Source organism: Nannospalax galili, unplaced genomic scaffold (genome assembly GCF_000622305.1).
Source record: "Nannospalax galili isolate Female #2095 unplaced genomic scaffold, S.galili_v1.0 scaffold735, whole genome shotgun sequence".
In the NCBI taxonomy this organism is placed as follows: Eukaryota; Metazoa; Chordata; class Mammalia; order Rodentia; family Spalacidae; genus Nannospalax; species Nannospalax galili.
Window position 1 is genome coordinate 2,151,207 of NW_008337053.1, and position 21,256 is coordinate 2,172,462.

Genomic DNA, 21,256 nt, shown 5'->3' on the forward strand with positions numbered 1-21,256 from the left:
GTGAATTATTTTTAAAGAAATTCAGGGCATCAAATAATCAAAAGGCACAAGACCATGGGTTATTATCCGTACCTATGGAAAATTAGTTTTAAGAAGTCACAAAAATATTGATATTCAGATTTTAATTCAGAACTAGGAGTATATTTCCAGTGATAATGCCATTTTCCATGAGTTTAAACAGAGTAATTGAGAATGAATTTGGAGAGCTTACGTCAAACTAAATCTGTGTGTTGTATCAGGTGTTCTCGTCTGATGTGGAAAAAGCAAATAGCAAGTGTGGCTTAAAACTACAGTCGACAAGCTATCTATAATGAAATCCAAGCACAGTAAATATTAATGAAATAATATGTCTATTAGCTACTCCACTCCTAAATTGATTTGACAAGATGGGAGAGTTGTTTATTCAGCAGGAGCCAGATAAATCGAATTTTTTTGTTGTTTGCTACATAATGCCAAGCACTAATGTGCTGGGAACCCATCCATATGGGAATGAAGGTTCCAAGTACTGTTTTGTGACTTCGTTTGAAAATATTTTCCTTCCTGTTGTATTTGAGTCAAGTTTCAAGGTCTCCCAGGTATTCATAAGCACAAAGCAACTCAAGCTCTCTTTTGAGTAATAAAAAAAAAAGGTCTTATCAGAAAAAAATTCCCAGGATGGCTCACTGGGTCAAGCGCTCATTGTCAGGCGTGATAACCTGCATTTGATCCCTGAGCCCTACATGGTGGAAGGAAAGAACCAAATCTGGCAAATTGTTCCCTGAACTCTACACACACACACAGGCTCACTGGTCAGCCAGTCTGACCTCTACACACACACACACACACACACACACACACACACACACACAGGCTCACTAGTCAGCCAGTCTGGTTCACCCTTGTAAGTTTCAAGGCAGTGAAAAAATGCACTTGCATACAGAGAGAGAGAGAGAGAGAGAGAGAGAGAGAGAGAGAGAGAGAGTAATCCAGTGGCAGAGTAAAAAAGCATAAATTATTCTGCCATTCACACCATGAAAGACTATTGTAAAAAAGTAACTCCTAAAAGCCAACAAAAACATCATAAGCCTTTTGGGAACATACAAATGACTGGAAATCAGCTGAGAGATGCAGACCTTGCAGATACTATCCTTCAAATGAGGCTTTCTGAAAGTCACACAGATGAATCCTGTAGGTCCAGCCACTATACGTAGACAATACTAGGGTAATCAACATGCTATGAAGCCAAGCAACAGTGGTGCACTTAGGAGGCTAAGGCAGGAGGATCGCTGTTTGAGGCTTGCCTGTCTCGAAAACAAAGAACACGTGTGGGTATGGTGGTATGCACCCACTGCTCAGGAAGTAGAAGCAGAAGCATCAATGCCACACCATCCTCAGCTACACAGTAAGTTAGAGGCCAGGCTAGGTAAATGAGACCGATTCGAAAAGAGAAGGAAAAAAAAAACAAACACCACATGAGCTCAGTATCTAGACAACACACAGAAGACATTCTGGGTACATAGCAAAAACCAAAACAAGAAAATTCATTAGACCATACAGTAAATGGTTTCATCCTCTCACAGAATCCTGTATAGAAAGGCGGCTCTATACAGGTACTTGTGCCTCTATAAGTGTAAAGGGCCATCTGCATGGCAACCAAGAAGCTGCTAACTGTAAACCCATCACTAAGTAGTGGAAACAAACTGGTAGTGCGAAAACTTTTGTTGCATATTTTGACAGTGCTTTTAATTCTCAACAGAGAACACCACTGAGAACACAAAAGGCAAAACTTTTCCAACCTACCTGAAAACTGTTCAAAGAAGGGGGGAGGCACCCCCATCTTGCTTTAATTACAAATTCTTGCTTAAGTAATTTTCTCAGAACTGTGAATCGGATGGAGACAACAGATTACGCCCAGTACAGCAACTCTGAAAAAGTGAACCTCTCCAAAGATACCTGAACACTTGTTACAACATAACTCTTTTCTCCCATCAGTGCCTGCACTTGTTATTAGAAATCACAATTGTCTTGCTCCGGGTAAAGTCTCTTTAGGGTTAGAAGCTGTCAGCAGGCACCAATCAGCTAGCAGAGGCTTTTTTCATCCCTCTCTTCAGGCTTTTCAGAGCTAGTCTGGTCTGAGACTAGTGACTGCTCCCTGGAGCAAACAGTGGTCCTTCTTTGTTCCGATGCTGCAATGTCAAGGCATCAAATACACACCAGCATCCTGCTCAGCATGAATGAATACACTAACCCAAATCAGATGTTCTCCAAGGACTTTTTAGAACTACAGAAAAAGTAGTTTCATGATCCTGATGTTGGGGCTTGGAATTTTAAAAATTTAGCATTATGCATTTTTGTTTTTATCAACTGCAGACTGAGCCCAGAGATTCATGTATATTAGGCAGGTATTCTACCACTGAGCTACAGCGCTAGCCCTAAAATCTGGTTTTAGATCATTTATGTCAAAGACAGGTACAGGGGTACACCTGCAGTCCCAGCTACTCGGAGGATGATCACTTGTGTCTGTAAGTTCAAGACCATCTAGGTCAACATAGCGAGATCTCTCTTCTCCCTCTGTGTCTCTGTCAACGCCGGGTGTGGTTACACACACCTATAGTCCCAGAACAGGGAGACTGAGGAGGGAAGGTCACCAGAACTCAAGATGGAGACCAGCCTGTCAACAGTGAGCCTGTATCTCAAAATAAACAAACTTAATATATGGCAAGTGTACTGTAAAGTTGAAAAGAACTCCTTATAGTGTTCTTAAATTTGATCTAGAATCTTCTTATGGTCTTCTGAAGAGCAATTAAAATCAGGCTGATACTTCATAATTTTTTTATTACATTAACTACTACTACATAGATAATCCCAGTGAGAGAATCAACAAATTCCCAAGAAGCTACCCTTGGTTTTTAAGGCACAGCATGAAGAATCTAATTATTTTTTTTCATATGGTAGAATGTGGTTTAAATACATGTGGGATGGGATACAAACCAGTCTCAAAAGCACTAAGGACATGTTCCACCACTGAGCTATATATACATCCCCAGCCTCCTAGCTTTAAGGTGTGAAGAATGTGCAGTCAAAACATAAGTTTACACTGAACATATGTGGAAAAGTTATTTAATTGTAAAATAGAAAAGTAGGCCAGAATACAGTTTTAAGGGTAACTGGTTCTTTATACAGATAATCTAGAGGGGTTTTAGGGTTAAACATTTTCATAACGTAATAAAACAAAAAAAAGAGACGGGTTTGAAGTTTTATGTTTTACAAAAAAGAATGGAACAGTCTGTCAGAGTTTAATGTCCATACACATGGAATTCAACATCAAGAGAGCTAGTCACAGCACAGACCTGGAGCTTCCAGAGGGAAAGTGAAAGTTACATTAAACATAGCTATAACATCACTGCAGTACAAAAAGTTCTTGTTCTACATACAAAAGCAATTTTCCATAAGAATAATTTCTTAGGGAGGGGAATAAGTCCATGAAATATTCAGAAACCCAATGCATTGAGTTTGCCAAAAACATTATCTTAAAATCCAGTGCCTTAAAGTGCTTTCATGTGGAAATCATGATGGAAGGCACAGAATACAGTTTCACGTCCCCACAATGAAATTTTCAAAAAAGCATAGATTTTGCAGAGTTTGCAAATTCAAGTTATCTTGTAAGCTGCTCCTTCCAAGAACATTGTCATCCCAATAAAACCAGCTTCGCGCTCACTTAGCTTCAAGGACCTACAGAATGACACGTTGCCTTCTTTTCCCTTTTTTTCTGATAACTTTCATCATCTTTGTGGGAACATACCTAAGCAAGTGATGTGTTTTAAAATTATAAAACATGCAGAATATGTACAAACAAAATTTTTAAAAATATTTGCTTCATATACATGTAAATCTACTTGGCTATAGCTGAAATTGAACAGATATAAAATTTTTGCTTCCTAAAAAAATGTTTTCAGAGAACCTGAGACAACTTAAAAGCTGTACAAAGAGTTCCTAGGAAAAACCTTCTCTTCACACAGAGTATTTCCAGCATCAGTCCACCATAATTATAACACAACATTTGGTCTAATCAACAAAGATCACCCTTAAAACTGTTGTTTCTGAGAAATTAAGTCAGTACTGAAATCAAAACGAATTCACCATAACAGTGGCTTACTGTGTTTTTTGGATCTCAACAATCTTTATCAACTCATTTGCAACTGTAAAAAAAAAAAAAACTTCAAAAACTATTTACAGAATTCAGTTTTAAATACATTTCACAACTTCTAAAGTTTTATATTATAAGAATTCAGAGCTCATGGCTTAAGTCCTGTTATCAACCTGTCGTCTCTTCTGTCCCATGACTGTACCCTACAGTGTAGAGTTCAAGACTGCATTTTTTCTTGATAAAAAGTAAAACCAAACTCATTTTCCTGTGACGTTAAACGGCTTCTTTACTAGTCTGAAGGCGAGTCATTGCTTCCAGCCTCTGTCTGTAGGCCTCCGCTTCCTGCTCCTTCTTAAGAAGTTGCTGCCGGTATTTTTGTGCTTCTCGGTTTGCTTCATCCAGCTGTTTCTGAAGAGCTTCCCTCTCCTATTAAAAAAAAGTGTTTTCTTTCAATTTTCCAAAATACGTTAACACAATCACGTGTCCTTCAAAGAAAAACAATCTGCAGTGATCAGAGCAGCCAGCTATTGGTATTTCTTTCACTTTTTGTCTTTTTAGTCAATTCAAAAGTATTTTGCACTCCATAATGAGATGTAGATTACACTCTAATTGCAAAAAAAATTATCTCCTAACTAAAACTATGAATAAAAATAAGCACAAATTGATTACCTATATCTTTATACGTACTAAAACAACTTATAGACGAGGTAAAAGGAAAATGTACAACCTACTCCTTACTATCTATTCATGATGTGTTCATTATAAGGGAACGATTACAAACTACGTTACTGAGCACACAAAGGGAACCCCAGCAACACGCTCCTCACATGGTCCATGCTATGAAAGAGAAAAATAATGCTGAAAGATGATGTAGCTTTTCCAAACATACAGTTAGGATTTGGGTTTATGGGATTCAAATACCACTAATTTTAAAACTACCCATTCTCCCCTATAATACCAAGCAATATACTTTAATTTCAACATGAAGGGTGCTAGTCTAGGTTTGCTAAATCATACCATTGGGCAGGCAAACTAGTAAAATGCTATCTCTTTAATGAACTGCAGTAGAGACCTCTATTGTTAGGAATAAAATATATGTTTTAACTGCTCAATTCTTGAGTTAATATACAGAGTCCAGTGAAAATGGTATCTCTGTTCCTTCTCTTCATTCTGTCCCTATTCAGTTATAAAGGAAAACAAAGGCAAACATGTCCAAGAACCCTTTCCTACACCTCTAGTAAGTACATAGATAACAGCTAATCCACCCAGGCTCCACCTCAGGAAGTTTCCAGTCTTAGGAATGAAGTAATCTCATTACAAAGGCCTTCTACTCTGGTGGGGGCCACAGTAGAACTATAAATTACTAGGCTAGGTTCACACTGGACAAGACACATGCCCAGAGGGAGTAGAAGGCAGGCAGCTCCTAGGAAAGGACAGGCTGAGGGTCACTTCCTATATACCCACCATCGCCTGACACCTGCTCATACTAAACACCCAGACAAGGAAGCACACACACATAATCCTCCTGATTTCCTATGATCCCACCTGCTGTCCTACACCAGGAATGAAGTTAGAACCAGCATTTTTTTTTTTTTTTTTTTTTGTCTTTTTGAGACAGGGTCTCATTGTAGCCCCAGCTGTCCTAGAACTCACTATATAGACCGGGCTGGCCTTGAACTCAGAGAGATCTCCCTGCCTCTGCCTCCGAAGTGCTGGGATTAAAGGCGAGCGCCACCATGCCTGGCTCTAGAGTCAACGTCTTTTGTTTGTTTTTTTTTCAGCTTTTTTTCCTATGGGTCCACCAGATATGGAAGTGAAAGATTATACAAGCAGTCCACAAATTTCTAATTAAGCAAAATGTACAACAAAAGGTTGTACAATAAATGAATCTCTTGTCTCTGGATTAATCAATGGCCAGACACCACACTACCCTAATTCCCAACCTTACATCCTTGCTACCCTTTTCTTATACCCTTCCCAGACTCTGGAAAAGATGAAAGTCAGGAAGAATGTCTAAGCATTCAGGTAAGCCATTAACACTAGAAATGCCTGTCAACTATGCAAGACTTTGAGCTTGCCAATGAGAGAGTGGAACGCGGGGCTTTCTGCTGTTTCCCCAGGAGCAAGGCCTCCTTCTGACAGTAGGTTTAGCCACATTTAAGTGTCTTATGTTTCTATCTGTTAAGAAATAGGGTATTTTGGGAGTCCATATTTTGAATGTACATAAAATTTTCCCCAACTGCATAGGGAATATTATAACAGGCTGTCAAGTATCTTCTAGCATTAGCAAGAGGTTTATTATTATTGAGGTAGATGGAAGCAAAATGAGATAAGTCTAAGCATGAAGATGGTTTACTTCTATCCTCCTCATCTCAAATTTTTATTTCAAGTCCGTGTGTGTGTGTGTGCGTGTGTGTCTCTGTGTGTGTCTCTATGTGTGTACTAGTCATTACACACACACACACCATTCCAGCTGGGGATCTCTCTCTCTCTCTCCCTCCCTCCCTCTCTCTCCCTCTCTCTCTCTCTCTCTCTCTCTCGCTCTCTCACACACACACACACACACCATTCCTGCTGGGGATCTCTCTCTCTCTCTCTCTCTCTCTCGCTCTCTCACACACACACACACACACCATTCCTGCTGGGGATCTCTCTCTCTCTCTCTCTCTCTCTCGCACCCACACACACACACACCATTCCTGCTGGGGATCAAACCCAGGGCCTCACACATGGTAGGCACGTACTCAACCACTGAGCAGTAACACCAGCCCTGAGAAGCAAAACACATTTTAATATAAACAAAATAGTAACTCCCTAGGCCAAATAAAAGACATAGCTACTTTTTTTTTTTGTCTAAATCTGTAAGATATGAAAGACAAAGATCATTAGTGGTATTCATTGAATACATCAAAAACATGACTAATATTACAAAATGAGTTTTAGTGTTTTCATTTTTTACTTACTTCTCATGAACACAGGTATATGGGAAGAGAATCTTTTTGCAATCTCACTTTTCAAAGCAAATAAAAATCTCTGAAAAGTGGAAAATATTACTTTGTATTTTACTAAAAGATTTTTGTTTCTGCTCTTCATATATTTACTTAATATATATATATTACATGCAAGACAATTTCTTAATGTAAGTAGCAAATTGGTTGTTTCAAACATCAACAGGCCAACAGTTGAGATTTTTATTTAAATAGAAACGTTAATCCCATGGCTTTAATAATTTGTAGTAAAACCATACTACCATACTAAAAATGATTTTGGTATTTTTGTTTTTAACATTTATTTATTATGTGTGAGTGTATGTGTATACACACACATGCCACAGCATGCTTGTGGAGGTAAGAGGACTTTATGGAGTGAGTTCTTTCCTTCCACTTACATGGGTTTGGGGAAATCAAACTCAGGTTGTCAGGCTTGCACCACAAGCACCTCTACCCACTGAGCCATCTTGCTAGCCCAATTTTGATATTTTTAAGTAAACATCATTTAGTCTATTAATAGGTACTAAATACTTTTCTAGGGACTGAAGTTATAGCTTTGTAGCAGAGTACATGCTTAGCATCCATGAAGCCCTGAGTTCATTACCAGCACTGGCAGGGGGTGGACGGTGAAGGATTTTTCTGTGAGAAATGTAACCCTAAAGAATCTAAGAGGGGCTGAAGAGATGGCTCAGTGGTTAACAGCACTAGTTGCTCTTGCAGAGGACCCAGGTTTGGTTTCTAGCACCCATAAAGTAGCTCACAACAGTCATTAACTCCAGTTCCAGGGGATCTACCACCCTCTTCTGGCCTCTGCAAGCACTTGGACAAGCAAAACATTCATACACATAAAACTAAATCCTAGGCCAGGCATGGTGGCGCTCGCCTTTACTCCCAGCACTTGGGGGGCAGAGGCAAGCAGATCTCTGTGAGTTCAAGGCCAGCCTGATCTACACAGTAAGTTCCAGGCTAGCCAGAGCTAGATAGTGAGACCTCAACAACAACAAACAAACAAACAAAAGCCCTAAATCCTATGATAATCACACTGGTGGCAGTAAGGAAGGAACCTATATATACCACAACCCCAAATCATCATATTAGGAGAAATTTCACCTTGTTTTATTTTCAAAGATAATTCTCTAATTCTGCCTTAGTTAGAAGCAATGATATGTGAAAATTTAACCATTTAATATATAATTTTCTAATATCCAAATTTGTATCTTTTTTCTAGCTATTATAAACCAAGATCATTATACTGTTTTATTCTCTACCTCAACATAAATTTTAGGATGATCTTGATAGCAAGTAATGTAGCCCCAGCTGGCCTGAACTCACTATGTGGATAAGGCTGGTCTCGATCTAACAGGGATCTTCCTACCTCTGCCTGCCAGGTGCTAAGATTAAGGGGTGTACCACCATGCCTGGTTGGGGCTTTATTTTATTTCTACTTTTTAAAATCTCACTTAAGGGGCTGGAGAGATGGCACAGCAGTTAAGAGCGCTGACCGCTCTTGCAGAGGACCCAGGTTTGATTCCCAGCACCCACACTGCAGCTAACAACTATCCATAACTCCAGTTCCAGGGGATCCAATGCCTTCTTCTGGCCTCTGCGGGCATTGCACAATTCAGGTGCACTTACATACATGCAGGCAGACCACTCATACCCATAAAAGTAACAATATATTTTTAAAATCTTGTTTAATCTTTACAACGATCTTCTATTGCTGGTGCTATTGTTTTTCCATTTTCATTGATGAGAAGCTATACCTTGAAGGGTCAAATAACCTGACCAAGATTACACACTCAAAAATTTTTTTAAATAAAATTTAAACCTAAATGAGTCTAGACTCATATTCCTAACTATAAGATATATTTAAATTTCTATTATTATTTGTGTATGCACAATGTATGTGAGCATGCTATTATTATTGTGTGCGCAGTGTGTGGGGACATATTACTACTGTGTGTGCACAATATGTGTGTGCATATTACTATTGTGTGTGCCACAGTGTGCATCGGAGGTCTGGTGGCAATTTTATGGAACTGATTACACCCCTTCCACCTTTACATGGCTCCAGGGATCAAATTCAGGTGACCAGGCTTGCAGGGCAAGCATTGTTACTCACTGAGCCATCTTGCCAGCCCCAATACAGGATAGTTTTGTTTTTTGTTTTTTTTTTTAATTATGAGGATGCATTTGTGTTGGGTTGAGGGATGAGGTGTGCACATGAATGCAGGTGCCATCTGAGGTCAGAAGAGGTTGCAGGATCACCTGGAGTTGGAGTTATAGGCTGCTGTAAGCCATCTGACAAGCGCACTGGGAACTGAACTCAGGTCCTCTGCAGGAACAGGCCATGCTTCTGTTCTCAAAAATAACAGAACATATAGGCTCACTATGTAGTTGTGACTGGCCTGGAACTAGAACTCGCTATGTAGGCCAGGCTGAATTCAAACTCACTGAGATCCACCTACCTCTGCCTCCCAAGTGCTAGAATTAAAGATGTGCACCACCACAAATGACACAGTACATGTTCTTAACTATTGAACCATCTCTTCAGTCCCTAGACATATTTTTTAAAGATTTATTTATTTATTTTGTCTTTTTGAGGCAGGGTCTCCCTATAGCCCCAGCTGTCCTGGAACTCATTATGTAGACCAGGCTGGCCTTGAACTCAGAGATCTGCCTGCCTCTGCCTCCCGAGTGCTGGGACTAAAGGCGTGTACCACTAAAGATTTATTTTTAAATTATTTTTATTTATGTGCATGTGTGTGTTTGTATGGGTAGGTGCATATGCACACAGGTGCCCAGGGAGACCAGAAGATGGTGTCAGATCCCCCAGAGTTGGTGTTATAGTAGGTTATAATCTGTCCAACGTGGGTGTTGGGAGCCAAGTTCAGGTCCTTTGGAAGAGTGGCAAACCACTACTGAGTCATCTCTCCAGTTCCAAGCCATATTGATCTTTCTGAGACAGGGTCTCCCTGTAGTTCCATCTGGCCTGGAACTCACTATGTAGACCAGGTTGGCTTGGATCACACAGATATTTGCCTACTTCTGCCTCCCAAGTGCTAGGATTAAGGCATGCACCACCACACCCAGCTTACATACGCAATTTTTAAAAATATTTTATTTATTGTTTTTATTTTGTGTGTATGAGTATTATGCCTGCATGTAGGTAAGTGCACCCATGTTGTGGAATGCCCACGGAGGGCAGAAGAGGCTGTCAGATCCCCTGGAACTGGAGTTACGGACAGTTGTTAGCTTCCATATGGGTGCTGGGATTCGAACCCCGGTATTCTGCAAGAACAGTGTTCTTAACCGCTGAGCCATCTCTCCAGCCCCTAGATATGTATTTTTAAGAGAAAACTAGACCAGGTATCTGAGTGTTTGCTGTGTCTTAAAAATCAACTGGCCAAATGTGATAGATACGTTTTATAAATAAAGTTCTTTTTTTTTTTTTTTTTTTTTTTTGGTCTTTTTTGAGACGGGGTCTCCCTGTAGCCCCAGCTGTCCTGGAACTCACTATGTAGACCAGGCTGGCCTCAAACTCACAAAGCTCTGCCTGCCTCTGCCTCCCAAGTGCTGGGATTAAAGGCGTGTGCCACCACGCCCGGCATAAATAAAGTTCTTGACACGCTGTCACATTCACTCATTTTTTCATTGTCTATGGCTGCTATCTCTGTAATGATAGAACTAGATAGTTGCAATAGTGACTGTATGACTCATAAAGCCATAATATTATTATCTGGCCGTCTTCACAAAAAACTTTATGCTCTCCAGCCCTAGAGGGGGAAAAACAAACTCGCCGAGAAGAGATATGAAACATAAGAGTACACAGAATCTTAAATTCTGGCAGCAGGAAAACAATCCAGTATGGTGGTATTTGCTTGTCATTCCAGCACTCAAGAGGCTGAGGCAGGAGGAATGCTGCAAGTCTGAGACCAGCCAGGCAGGAATGCTGCAAGTCTGAGACCAGACATGGTTCCTTGTCTTAAAGGAAAGAACCAAATAAAGGAACGAAGGAAGGAAGGCAAAGAAGGGAGGGAAACGGAGGGAGGAAAGAAGGGAAAGAAACCAAAACAAAGATAAGTTGGAAAAAGTACATCAAATTACACTGTTTAAAGTAACACAATCCACCCCGGAAACAAATATTTCATTAAAAATAGGGGGGCTGGAGAGACGGCTCAGCAGTTAAGAGCACTCACTGCTCTTGCAAAGGACCCGGGTTCGATTCCCAGCACCCACATGGCAGCTATGAACCGTCCTTAACTCCAGTTCCAGGGGAATCCGAAGCCCTCTTCTGACCTCCGCGGCACTGCAGGACAAGGGTGCACTCACATGCAGGCAATACACTCAGACACATAAAATAAAAATAATAAAATATTTTCTTTAAAAAATTAAATAGCGCGGAAGTGAGGTGTAGCTCAGTGGTAGAGTACTTGCCTAGCCTGCATGATGCTTGATCCCTAGCACCGACTACCGCCCCTCCAAATCTACCCAAAAAAGAAAATCACACACCAAAGATTGAGTAATAAGCACATTCATCTCTAACGTTCATGACTAGAAAGTCCTTCCTGAATTCATGTAACTGTCCAAGAAACAGAGAAAGCGATCCCTCCCACAGCACTCACACCTCCTCTTCCCACAACTACAGATTTATCTCCATGGAAACAGGTCGGTAACACTTATTTACAGGAAAACTCTGCAAACAGCACACTCCCCCTTCGAAACATTTTCAATGCAGTCCCAATGAGAGATGAAAATAATTTTATTTTTTCGCCTTTTTGAGACGGGGTCTCCCTGTAGCCCCAGCTGGCCTGGATTTGCTATGGAGACCAAGTTGGCCTCAAACTCAGAAAGATTTGCCTGCCTCTGCCTGGGATTAAAGGTGTGCGCCACCATGCTCAGCTTAGATGAAAATAAATCTATGTGCACTAGTACAACTTCGTGTTTTATGAATTCATAGCTCCTCCAAAAAATAAACCCATTTCATTTCCCTCATTGTTACAATGTAGAGGTAAAATCCACAAAAATGTACAATTAATTTTTGATAAACTTCCAGAGATTACTGGGTAAACTTTTCCAATGCTGGTTGGAAAACTCTGTAAACAATTTCTGACATCTTGTTACCAATAACTGTGGACATGGACACAGAGAAGGCCCATGTAACATTGCATATAGCTTTTATATTTCTTTACAGTTTTATCTAAAGCTAAGCATTATTGGTATTTTTGAATCAAATAAATTCTTAATGCAGCCCTGGGTATTGGAGGGTGTCAACCCAGCCTCTACCCACAGCTATGACAACCAAAAATGCTTCCAGACATTACCAAATATTTGAAAATTACTGCTTTACAGTACCTTGATGTTACAGTTTGGCCAAGATGTCACCTAAGGAAGCAGCATAAAACTCTGGACCTAAGGTAACGCTACCAGTCATCTGAGAACATGTATTCACAGGGCTAGAGATGGCTCAGTAGTTAAGAGCACTGGCTGCTCTTGCAGAGGACAGGGATTTGGTTCCCAGCACCCACATGGCAGTGAACAAATATCAGTAACTCCAGAGGATCCGATGCCCTCTTCTAGCTTCTGCTGGCATCACATGCATGTGGTACACTTACATACATGCAGGAAAAACACTCATACACATAAAAATAAGTTTAAAAATAAGGAATATACATTTAAAAGAAGAATTTCATGTGTTATAGGAAAAGAGTTATCTGGTTGACCTAAACACTGGACATCATCTCTTCATCCTGCAATTTAAACCCACCTCTACCATCTCTATTCCTGGTATATGTCAAAGTCCCTTTAGGCTTTAGCCCTAAGAGGTCATGGAGCCTTGGCTTGAGCATTTTCATTGATGGAAAATGAGATTTGCACTACCAGAAAGTTCTATTAAAAACAAAAACAACCAAGAAAAACCCACCGTTCTTTATACCAAAAGCTAAACCCCAACTCTCTGGAAGTTCCTCCTTCTTGCTTCTACTTAATACAGCTTACTTACTGTAAATTCCAGTAATGAGAATATGAGGGGCTGGGGATATGCTCAGCCAGTGAAGTGCTTGCCATGCAAGCCTGAGAACCTAAGTTTGGAACCCCAGAATGCATGTAAAAAGCTGGGTATTGTGACCACTTATAATCCCAAGTACAGGGGAGATAGAGACAGGAGGATCCCTAGGGATAGCTGGTCAGCCAGTTTAACCAAACTGGTGAGCTCTAGGTTCAGTAATAAACCCAGTCTCAAAAAACACGGTGGAGAACAATCTAGGAAGATGTCATACACACACACACACACACACACACACACACACACACACGTACGTACGTACGTACTTATGCATATACCACATACACACAAAAGGCTATTAAGGGGGCTGGAGAGATGGCTCAGCAGTTAAGTGCACTTTATGCATATACCACATACATACAAAAGGCTATTAAGGGGGCTGGAGAGATGGCTCAGCAGTTAAGTGCACTGGCTGTTCTTACACAACACTCAGGTTCAGTTCCAAGCACCCACATGGCGGCTAGCAACTGTCCTTAACTCCAGTTTCAGGGGCTCCAATGCCTTCTTCTGACCTCTGTGGGCATCACATGACACAGATGCACTTATACATATGCAGGCATTACACTCATACACATGAAATAAAAATATTTTAAAGAATATTAAATAAGTATATTGATATTGTTTAGTGAAATAACTTGTTAGTGTGTGAATCAGAACATTAATGCCCTATATATACATCATTTTAAATTTTGAGAAATAAATCACACGAAAAGTTAAAATCTTACCAGACATTCTGGTTAAACTATTACCCACAGATTCTTTGTGACTGTTTTGTGTTTATGAGGCAGGGTCAACCTATGCACCTGAGGCTGGCCTGAAATATTCCCTCCTCCTGTGTCAGCTTCCCAACTGTTGGGACTACAGGCATGTGTCATCATGCCCAGCTAACTGGATTCTTTTTAGCTCAAAAATATATTGTCTGTGATTTTGGCCCATAGAGGTACCCATTTACTATCTTAATGAGTACGGGATGAGGAGAGTATATTCTAAGTATCTTTATTAAGAATTATGTTGCCATTAAAAAAAATCCTTTCCATGATAACCAGAGCCTTTCAAATGAACTGCTAAGTAATCATCAAATTTATATACATATCAGATACAGTGAAGGTAAGGATGGGTGTGCTGACGTTTTCAATTCATTCATTCTAAAATGAAGCCAAAGTCCAATTTGGGAGAAATAAAACCGAGACTCAAAGTTGATGGTCAGAAGTGGAATTCAAGCCCAGCCTATATAGTTTACAATTCAATGCTGTGTACACTGCATTTGTTTTTTCAAAGTTATTCAAGAATCATTCTGTTTGATACATTCTAAATTCAGCAAATATAATTTTGTTTATAGTCATGTAAGGAAAAACTGCTAAGTAATCATGATTATAGTAATACTGATTTATACTTGCAAACTCGTTTGGGAGAGTGGAAGAAAGAGGTTGGGTCCTACCAACAGTCTGCATTAATTTAATTTCCTTAAAGAACTTAATTGTAAAATAAGCAGCTATCTATCACACATTTACATACATAACCTGTTCAACAAATATTAACTTTCTGTAAGAACACCTCCAGCCCAATTAGGCATTTGTACATCTCTTTAAAAGAAAAGAGTTTTCAGTAAGTACAAAGCAGTGACTTGTGAAGATGGAATGTGTGAGTTTAACAAAAAATAAAGGGTGGAGTCCAAGAACCAAAGGCATTCCAGTGTTACTGGGATGACAACTTCATTACAAACCAATTCTTCACTCATTCATTCATTCATTCAATAGATATTTATTGAGGGCTTGCCATATGTATAAGGCTAAAAGAATAGACAAAATGATACTATTCACTTTCATTCTGTATCAAAACACTGCCAAGTAATAAATATAAAATGACAAATAATAACAAAAAAGAAAAAGACACTGTATTTATTTTGGATGGCTGCGGCAAAACACACCGGGTAAAAGACTCCTTACTTCTATTTCTGCAGATTCCACCCGGTTTTCAATTATTTCGATACACTGTCTCTTAGCTGGTGGCTCTTCACTGATAACAGTTTCTTCAGCAATGTCTGTTGCTGGTACTGTCAATACTAAAATGAAAAAAATATACACATTACTTCAACCTCAGAGTCTAGACTTAAAGCAAGTCCCACAACTGTGGATGCTACTCATCTAGAACATGAGCACCCGGAAGAAATCCCAAGCACCTGCCGGGCTGTAGAGAGAGAGATGTGGGGTGTGAATGTGGCAGACAGTCCGTTCTCTCTTTCCCCTTTAAGTGGGCTCCAAACTCAGGCTGCCAGACTTGCACAGTCAGTGCTTTCAACTGCTGAGTCATCTTGACAGTGCCACCTTTTTTTGAGACAGCTAGGCTTTGCTGGCCAACAAGCTTCAGGGATCACCTGTCTCTGCACCCCCACCCCACCCCTGCCCCAACTCCTATACCAGTGCTAAGGTCATAGATGCATGCCACCAGACCTGCCTTTTTACTCAAGTGCTGCTGTTCTGAATTCAGATCCTCACACTTGCACAGCAGGCACCTTAACAAATGAGCCATACCCCCAGTTCCTGATACAATCCCTTTTTTTCCTCTATTACTTTTAAAATATTATTTTTATTTTATGTGTATGATTGTAATGCCTGCATGTATATAAGTGTACCACATGTGTGCAATGCCTGAGGAGGTCAGAAGAGGGCATCAGATAGATCCCCTGGAACTGTAGTTATGGACAGTTGTTAGCTCCCATGTGAGTGCTGGGAACCAAACCCAAACCCTCTGTAAGAGCAGCCAGTGCTCCTAACCACTGAGCCATCTCTCCAGTCCCAAGATTAGTTTTAATATATTTTATGTGTATGAGTGTTATGCTTGAATGTACATATGTGCACCAGTGCATGCCTGGTACCTGTGGAAGCCAGGGAGAGAGTATGTAGGGTTACCTGGAGCTAAAGTTATAGATGGTTGTGAGCCACAGTGTGGATCCTAGAACTGAACCCAGGTTCTCTACAAGAGCATAACCAATAAGTCATTTCTCCAGCCCCTTAATCTCCCTTTTCTTTCCTTGATGCTACATTATGGGTTCCACCAGAGCCCTCCTGCTCTGATTATAATGGTCTTAAGATGTTTCTTGACAGCACGCAAAATGTGGAATTTTTAGGTTTTCTCGGTCTTTTAGTGTCACTAAAATGCACCTATTGTTTTATCTATCTTGTAACTCTTTGTGATGTCTAAAAAGAAAAAAAACAACTCAAAAATTTCACAATAAAGCTTTCTGGCCTATGCTGGAGACATCCTTCTTGGAACCCCTGTCCTCTGACTCCAGTCTGGATTTGCTTTCCAGGTCTGTGGCATAGCTGATGTCTTGAGGTCTCTCTTTACCATCAACCTTGGGGATCCTCTCCCATTCTGTTGGGTCCTTATTTTCTGAAGCCATCTATTCTTTCTGGTTTACACTAGCTTTTGCTAGAACCTATCTTCTAGTTTGGGTTTTGTTCTTTGGGTTTTTTTTGTTTTTTGTCTTTTTGAGACAGGGTCTCCCTGTAGCCCCAGCTGGCCTAGAACTCACTATGTAAACCAGGTTGGCCTTGATCCCACAGAGATCCTCCTGATTCTGCCTCCTGAATGTGGAGATTAAAAGGCGTGCACCACCATGCCCACCTCCAGTTAAAGTATTCTTCCTATTACCAGAAAATATATTTTCTACTGTTGGCAAGTCAGTTAATTTGGTGGAGGAACTTCCCAGAGAAGCTAAAGTAGCAAGTGGAAATTTTGCCATACTTAAAACCAGACAGCCCTCTAGTTTCTCACTACCTCAGAACGGTGTCTGTTCACCCACCATATCAAACATCTGGTGCCCACATGGCCTTGCCCCTCACTGAGAACAGCTATAGTACTGACATACTACCTTTAGACTGTATGGGAGCCAGTAAAAGTAGCGCCAGACTTTGGACTTCAGTCTTTTCCATGACTTTATTATGCCGAAACACAGCGTACAACTCAAGCCCTCTGGGGATACCAGACCACCCACTGCTGCTTGGGTGAGCATGTCACCAAAACCTTGCAAAGGTTGTCAAAACATGCACTGGCATGCATTCTGGGCATATCTCCAGGATTCGCATGTGATAGCAGACCCTCAGCCAGCCTGCCCTGGGGCAAAAAGGCAGAAGGGCACTCTCTGGACAGATGTCATAGAAATGGCAAATTTGGAATCTCCTTCAGAAGCAGAGGGGGTGGGGGTGGTTCAGGAACAGAAGGTCATGCCACCTCTGCCCTCCTGTGGCCTACAGAGGAGTGTGTTGTTGCATATGCTTAATGAGGCAGCATTCCCATATCCTTCCCACTCTGTCCTCTGCTAAACATTTCTTACAGTAGATACAGACAGTCAAGGGACAGTGGGTTCAAGTGGCCAATTTCTTCCACAGCCCAGGTATGCTCTTAGGCTTAAGAAGAAGGCTCTTCTCCAACACGGACATATTGTTAGGTCAGGGGATGAATCTTAGGAGCTATCTTCTGGACATCTCTGAGGGGTGAAGAGTGTGGTGCCAAGATCCCCAGTATCTGTAGGCTACAGCGGAAGCAGGAGTGAAAAGCAGGGTATGGAGGATTCTGCTGACACAGCTCACTTGCTTGACCGAGCTTATGGGGTGCACTCACTTCCTATGTGTGGTGAGACACCCGCACCAACCTGCTCATTTTCATACTCACTCTTATGGGGTGCACTCACTTCCTATGTGTGGTGAGACACCCGCACCAACCTGCTCATTTTCATACTCACTCTTATGGGGTGCACTCACTTTAGATGTGTGGTGAGACACCCGCACCAACCTGCTCATTTTCATACTCACTCTTATGGGGTGCACTCATTTCCTATGTGTGGTGAGACACCCGCACCAACCTGCTGATTTTCATACTCACTCTTGCACGCACACACTGCTTTAGTGCTATCTTGATGAGAGACATAACAAGTTTCCAAGCTGGAAACATTCTCCCTGGAGTTTTGTGTTGGTAGAAGGACCCAGGTTGCAGCTTCCACAGCTGTGCTGCCACACTGAGAGCACAGAGGGCTCAGTCATCCTTGCTCTCAGCAGACTGGTATCTTCCTAGGGCTTACATTTCCCATGTTCCTCACATCCTCTGGCTCATTTTTAAAGTCCATTCTTTACAAACTGCAACTAGGAATTTGATGACCATTTTCCTCTTCTTTTCGGAAATTTACTTGAATCAAAACCAATCAAAACCAAATCACAGCCAAGAGTGGTGGCACATGCCTTTAGTCCCAGCACTCGGGAGGCAGAGGCAGGTGGATCTCTGTGCGTTCCAGGCCAGCCTAGTCTACATAGCAAGTTCCAGGCCAGCTGGGGCTACAGGAAGACCCTGTTTCAAAAAAGACCAAAAAAGAAAAACCAAAAAACAAATCACTGTCCCCTTTGGGATAAGTTTCCTAATCACTCTTCCAACCGTATCTTGGCTGCTTCACTATTTTAACATCTTAGGCTAATACAAATTAGTTCAAATGTTCATTTGTGCCCCCAAATACAGATTTCCTCTCTTCTTTTTTTAAATAACAATTCCATCTTTTAGGCTATTTCTATGAATACAGCTGATCATAAATATCACTGGAAAGAGTATATAGCTCACATGAGCACACTGAGCACAGTGTCTAGGGCACTGAGCAGAGCGCTGCAGCAGTTACTGAACTCGTGGCTTAGCCATGTATGCAGTAGAGGCTTCTGGTCTCACAGAGAAGACCCCTGCCATCTTGGCAGCAAATACACAATGTCTCGACATTCTGTCTTCAAGCTTCCAGAGCTCCACTTCCAGGTTCTCTCACTTTCCAAACTCTGCCCACTCTGCTGAGAGCAAGGATCTGGGGCATATCTTCAACTTATTCTTAAAAGTTTTTCTTATGTGTTTTTTTTTAAGTTCATATGATATCTGAATTGCATTAAATGTTCTAAGAAATTATCCAATGATGATTTGGAATTATTTGCACATTGTTTGTGGCAACACTTAAAGTTTGATTTCCAAACAGAATGCTTTGAGGTCAATTTCTTTTCACCTACTAAGTGCTCAAAGTAAGCTAGTTCTAATATTAGCCTAAGCACATAAAATCAGGCAACTATATTCATTGTAAAAGGCTACAAATACAAAATTCAATGCAAAAAATAAATGCATTGTAAGCACAATTTCCTGAGTACTGAATATAAACAGACCATGTAAATATCTGGTACTAACCTTGCTGTCCATCTGGCATCGTCACAATGATGGGCTGACCTATTCCACTTGTTGGAATGGAGTGCAAATTTCCAAGCTGAATTCCATCTGTAACTATCGTGATGACTTGCTGACCTCCTGAGCTAACTACTTGCTGAATTGCACCATCCACAGATTCTGCAGTAACCACTTCTTCTGTGGCCACTACTGGAGGGGAAAAAGAAAAAGGTAAAAAAATCACTGAATATATCTAACACTATGAATACACATATTTTTTCTTTGCTTGTTTCTTAGGACAATTTTTACACGCTTTTAAATCTCATCACCAGTGGTAATACAGTTATCTATGTAAATAGTTGATTACAGGATTCACAATTAACAACTGAGTTCTAGCCATCTTGCTATGACTACATTTCAATAAAGGTTTGGTGTTTTTTTTTTGTCTTTTTGAGACAGGGTCTCCCTGTAGCCACAGCTGGCCTGGATTCACCATGGAGACCAAGTTGGCCTCACTTCTTTAACTTCTTTATAGTTCTCTGTATCTTCTGTACGTGAAGGACAAATATAAGATCTCTTAAAGTAATAAAAGGTTATACTATCTCTATTTAATAAAATCCCACAATTCAAAGCAGAATTTTAAGTATGACCATAGTCTAGACACATTTACATGCCAACAAATACAAAGAATTAACAGCACTCCTTGGACTGAGTGATGGCTGCATATAGCAGCACACAGAGCACATGCTATATGACGGGGAGCAAGTCAACCTTTCCATAAATCAAGCCCCCAAAAAGATTCTCAGTAATTTTTAAGAGGTGCAGAGAGGGTTCTAATCCTTAAAAACTTCACCTCTGCCCTTGCCTAAATAAAGAAATCACAAGTTAAAACTGCCAAAATCCTTTCCCACAGGCAATCCTACACTGATACCAAAAGACATGCACATGAACATTCCTAACAGCTTTACTGTGAATAGTAAAAAACAAACCAAAAAAAAACCCCTAGAACTAAACCAGATATTCATTGACAGAAATAAATTGTGGCTGGACATGTTGGTGTATGCCTTTAATCCCAGCACTTAAGAGGCAGAGGCAGGAGGATCTCTGTGAGTTCAAGGCCAGCCTGGTCTACATAGTGAGTTCCAGGCTAGCTGGGGCTACAGGGAGACCCTGTCTCAAAAACTCAGACCAGGAAGGACGGAAAGACGGGAGGGAGGGAGGAAGGGAGGGGGAGGGAAGGAAGGAAGCAAAAATTGTGGAGTCATATAATTGAATACAACATGTTTATTAAAATAATTATACATGGGGTTGGAGAGATGGCTCAGTGGTTAAGAACATTGGTAGTTCTTGCAGAAGACCTGGGTTTGAATCCCAGCACCCATATGGCAGTTAACAAACTGTCCATAACTCCAGTCCCAGGGGATCCGACAGCCTCTTCTGACCTCCGAGGGCATTGCACAACATGGGTGCACTTACCTACATGCAGGCAATACACACATACACATTAAAAAAAATTAATAATAATAAATAAAATTTAAAAAATTAATACATAAAATATGGACGAATATAACAAATATTAAGCAATGTAAAACACACAAGGATATATATACTGTACCTTCCACTTAAGAACTGAACAATTATTATCCTGGAGTGAATTTTTCAAAACTTTGTAATAATAACATTTTTTTAAAAGGAGAGAAAGGGGGCCAGGTATGGTGGCTCACACCTTTAATCCCAGCTCTTGGGAGACAGAGACAGGTGGATCTTTGTGAGTTCGAGGCCTTCCTGGTTTACATAGGGAGTTCCAGACAGCTGGGGCTACAGGGAGACCCTGTCTCAAAAAGACAGAAAGACAAAAGAGAGAGAGAGAGAGAGAGAGAGAGAGAGAGAGAGAGA

General features: G+C 40.7%; 1 protein-coding gene across 6 annotated transcripts in view; it reads right to left on the reverse strand.

Moving 5' to 3' along the window:
- Positions 1-3,083: 3,083 nt before the first annotated feature.
- The window catches only part of Gabpb1 (GA binding protein transcription factor subunit beta 1), a 69,132-nt gene continuing 50,959 nt past the window's right edge, over positions 3,084-21,256 (reverse strand). For 4 of the 6 annotated variants that reach the window (XM_029562951.1, XM_008831801.3, XM_008831800.3 and 1 more), the window contains exons 7-9: positions 19,385-19,570; positions 15,127-15,242; positions 3,084-4,552 (exon numbers count right to left, since the gene is read on the reverse strand). In XM_029562951.1, the coding sequence (XP_029418811.1) occupies positions 4,400-4,552; positions 15,127-15,242; positions 19,385-19,570 (455 nt within the window). In that variant the 3' untranslated portion in view covers positions 3,084-4,399. The remainder of the gene's footprint in view (positions 4,553-15,126; positions 15,243-19,384; positions 19,571-21,256) is intronic. The other 2 variants (XM_029562954.1, XM_029562953.1) reach the window with 1 other exon arrangement.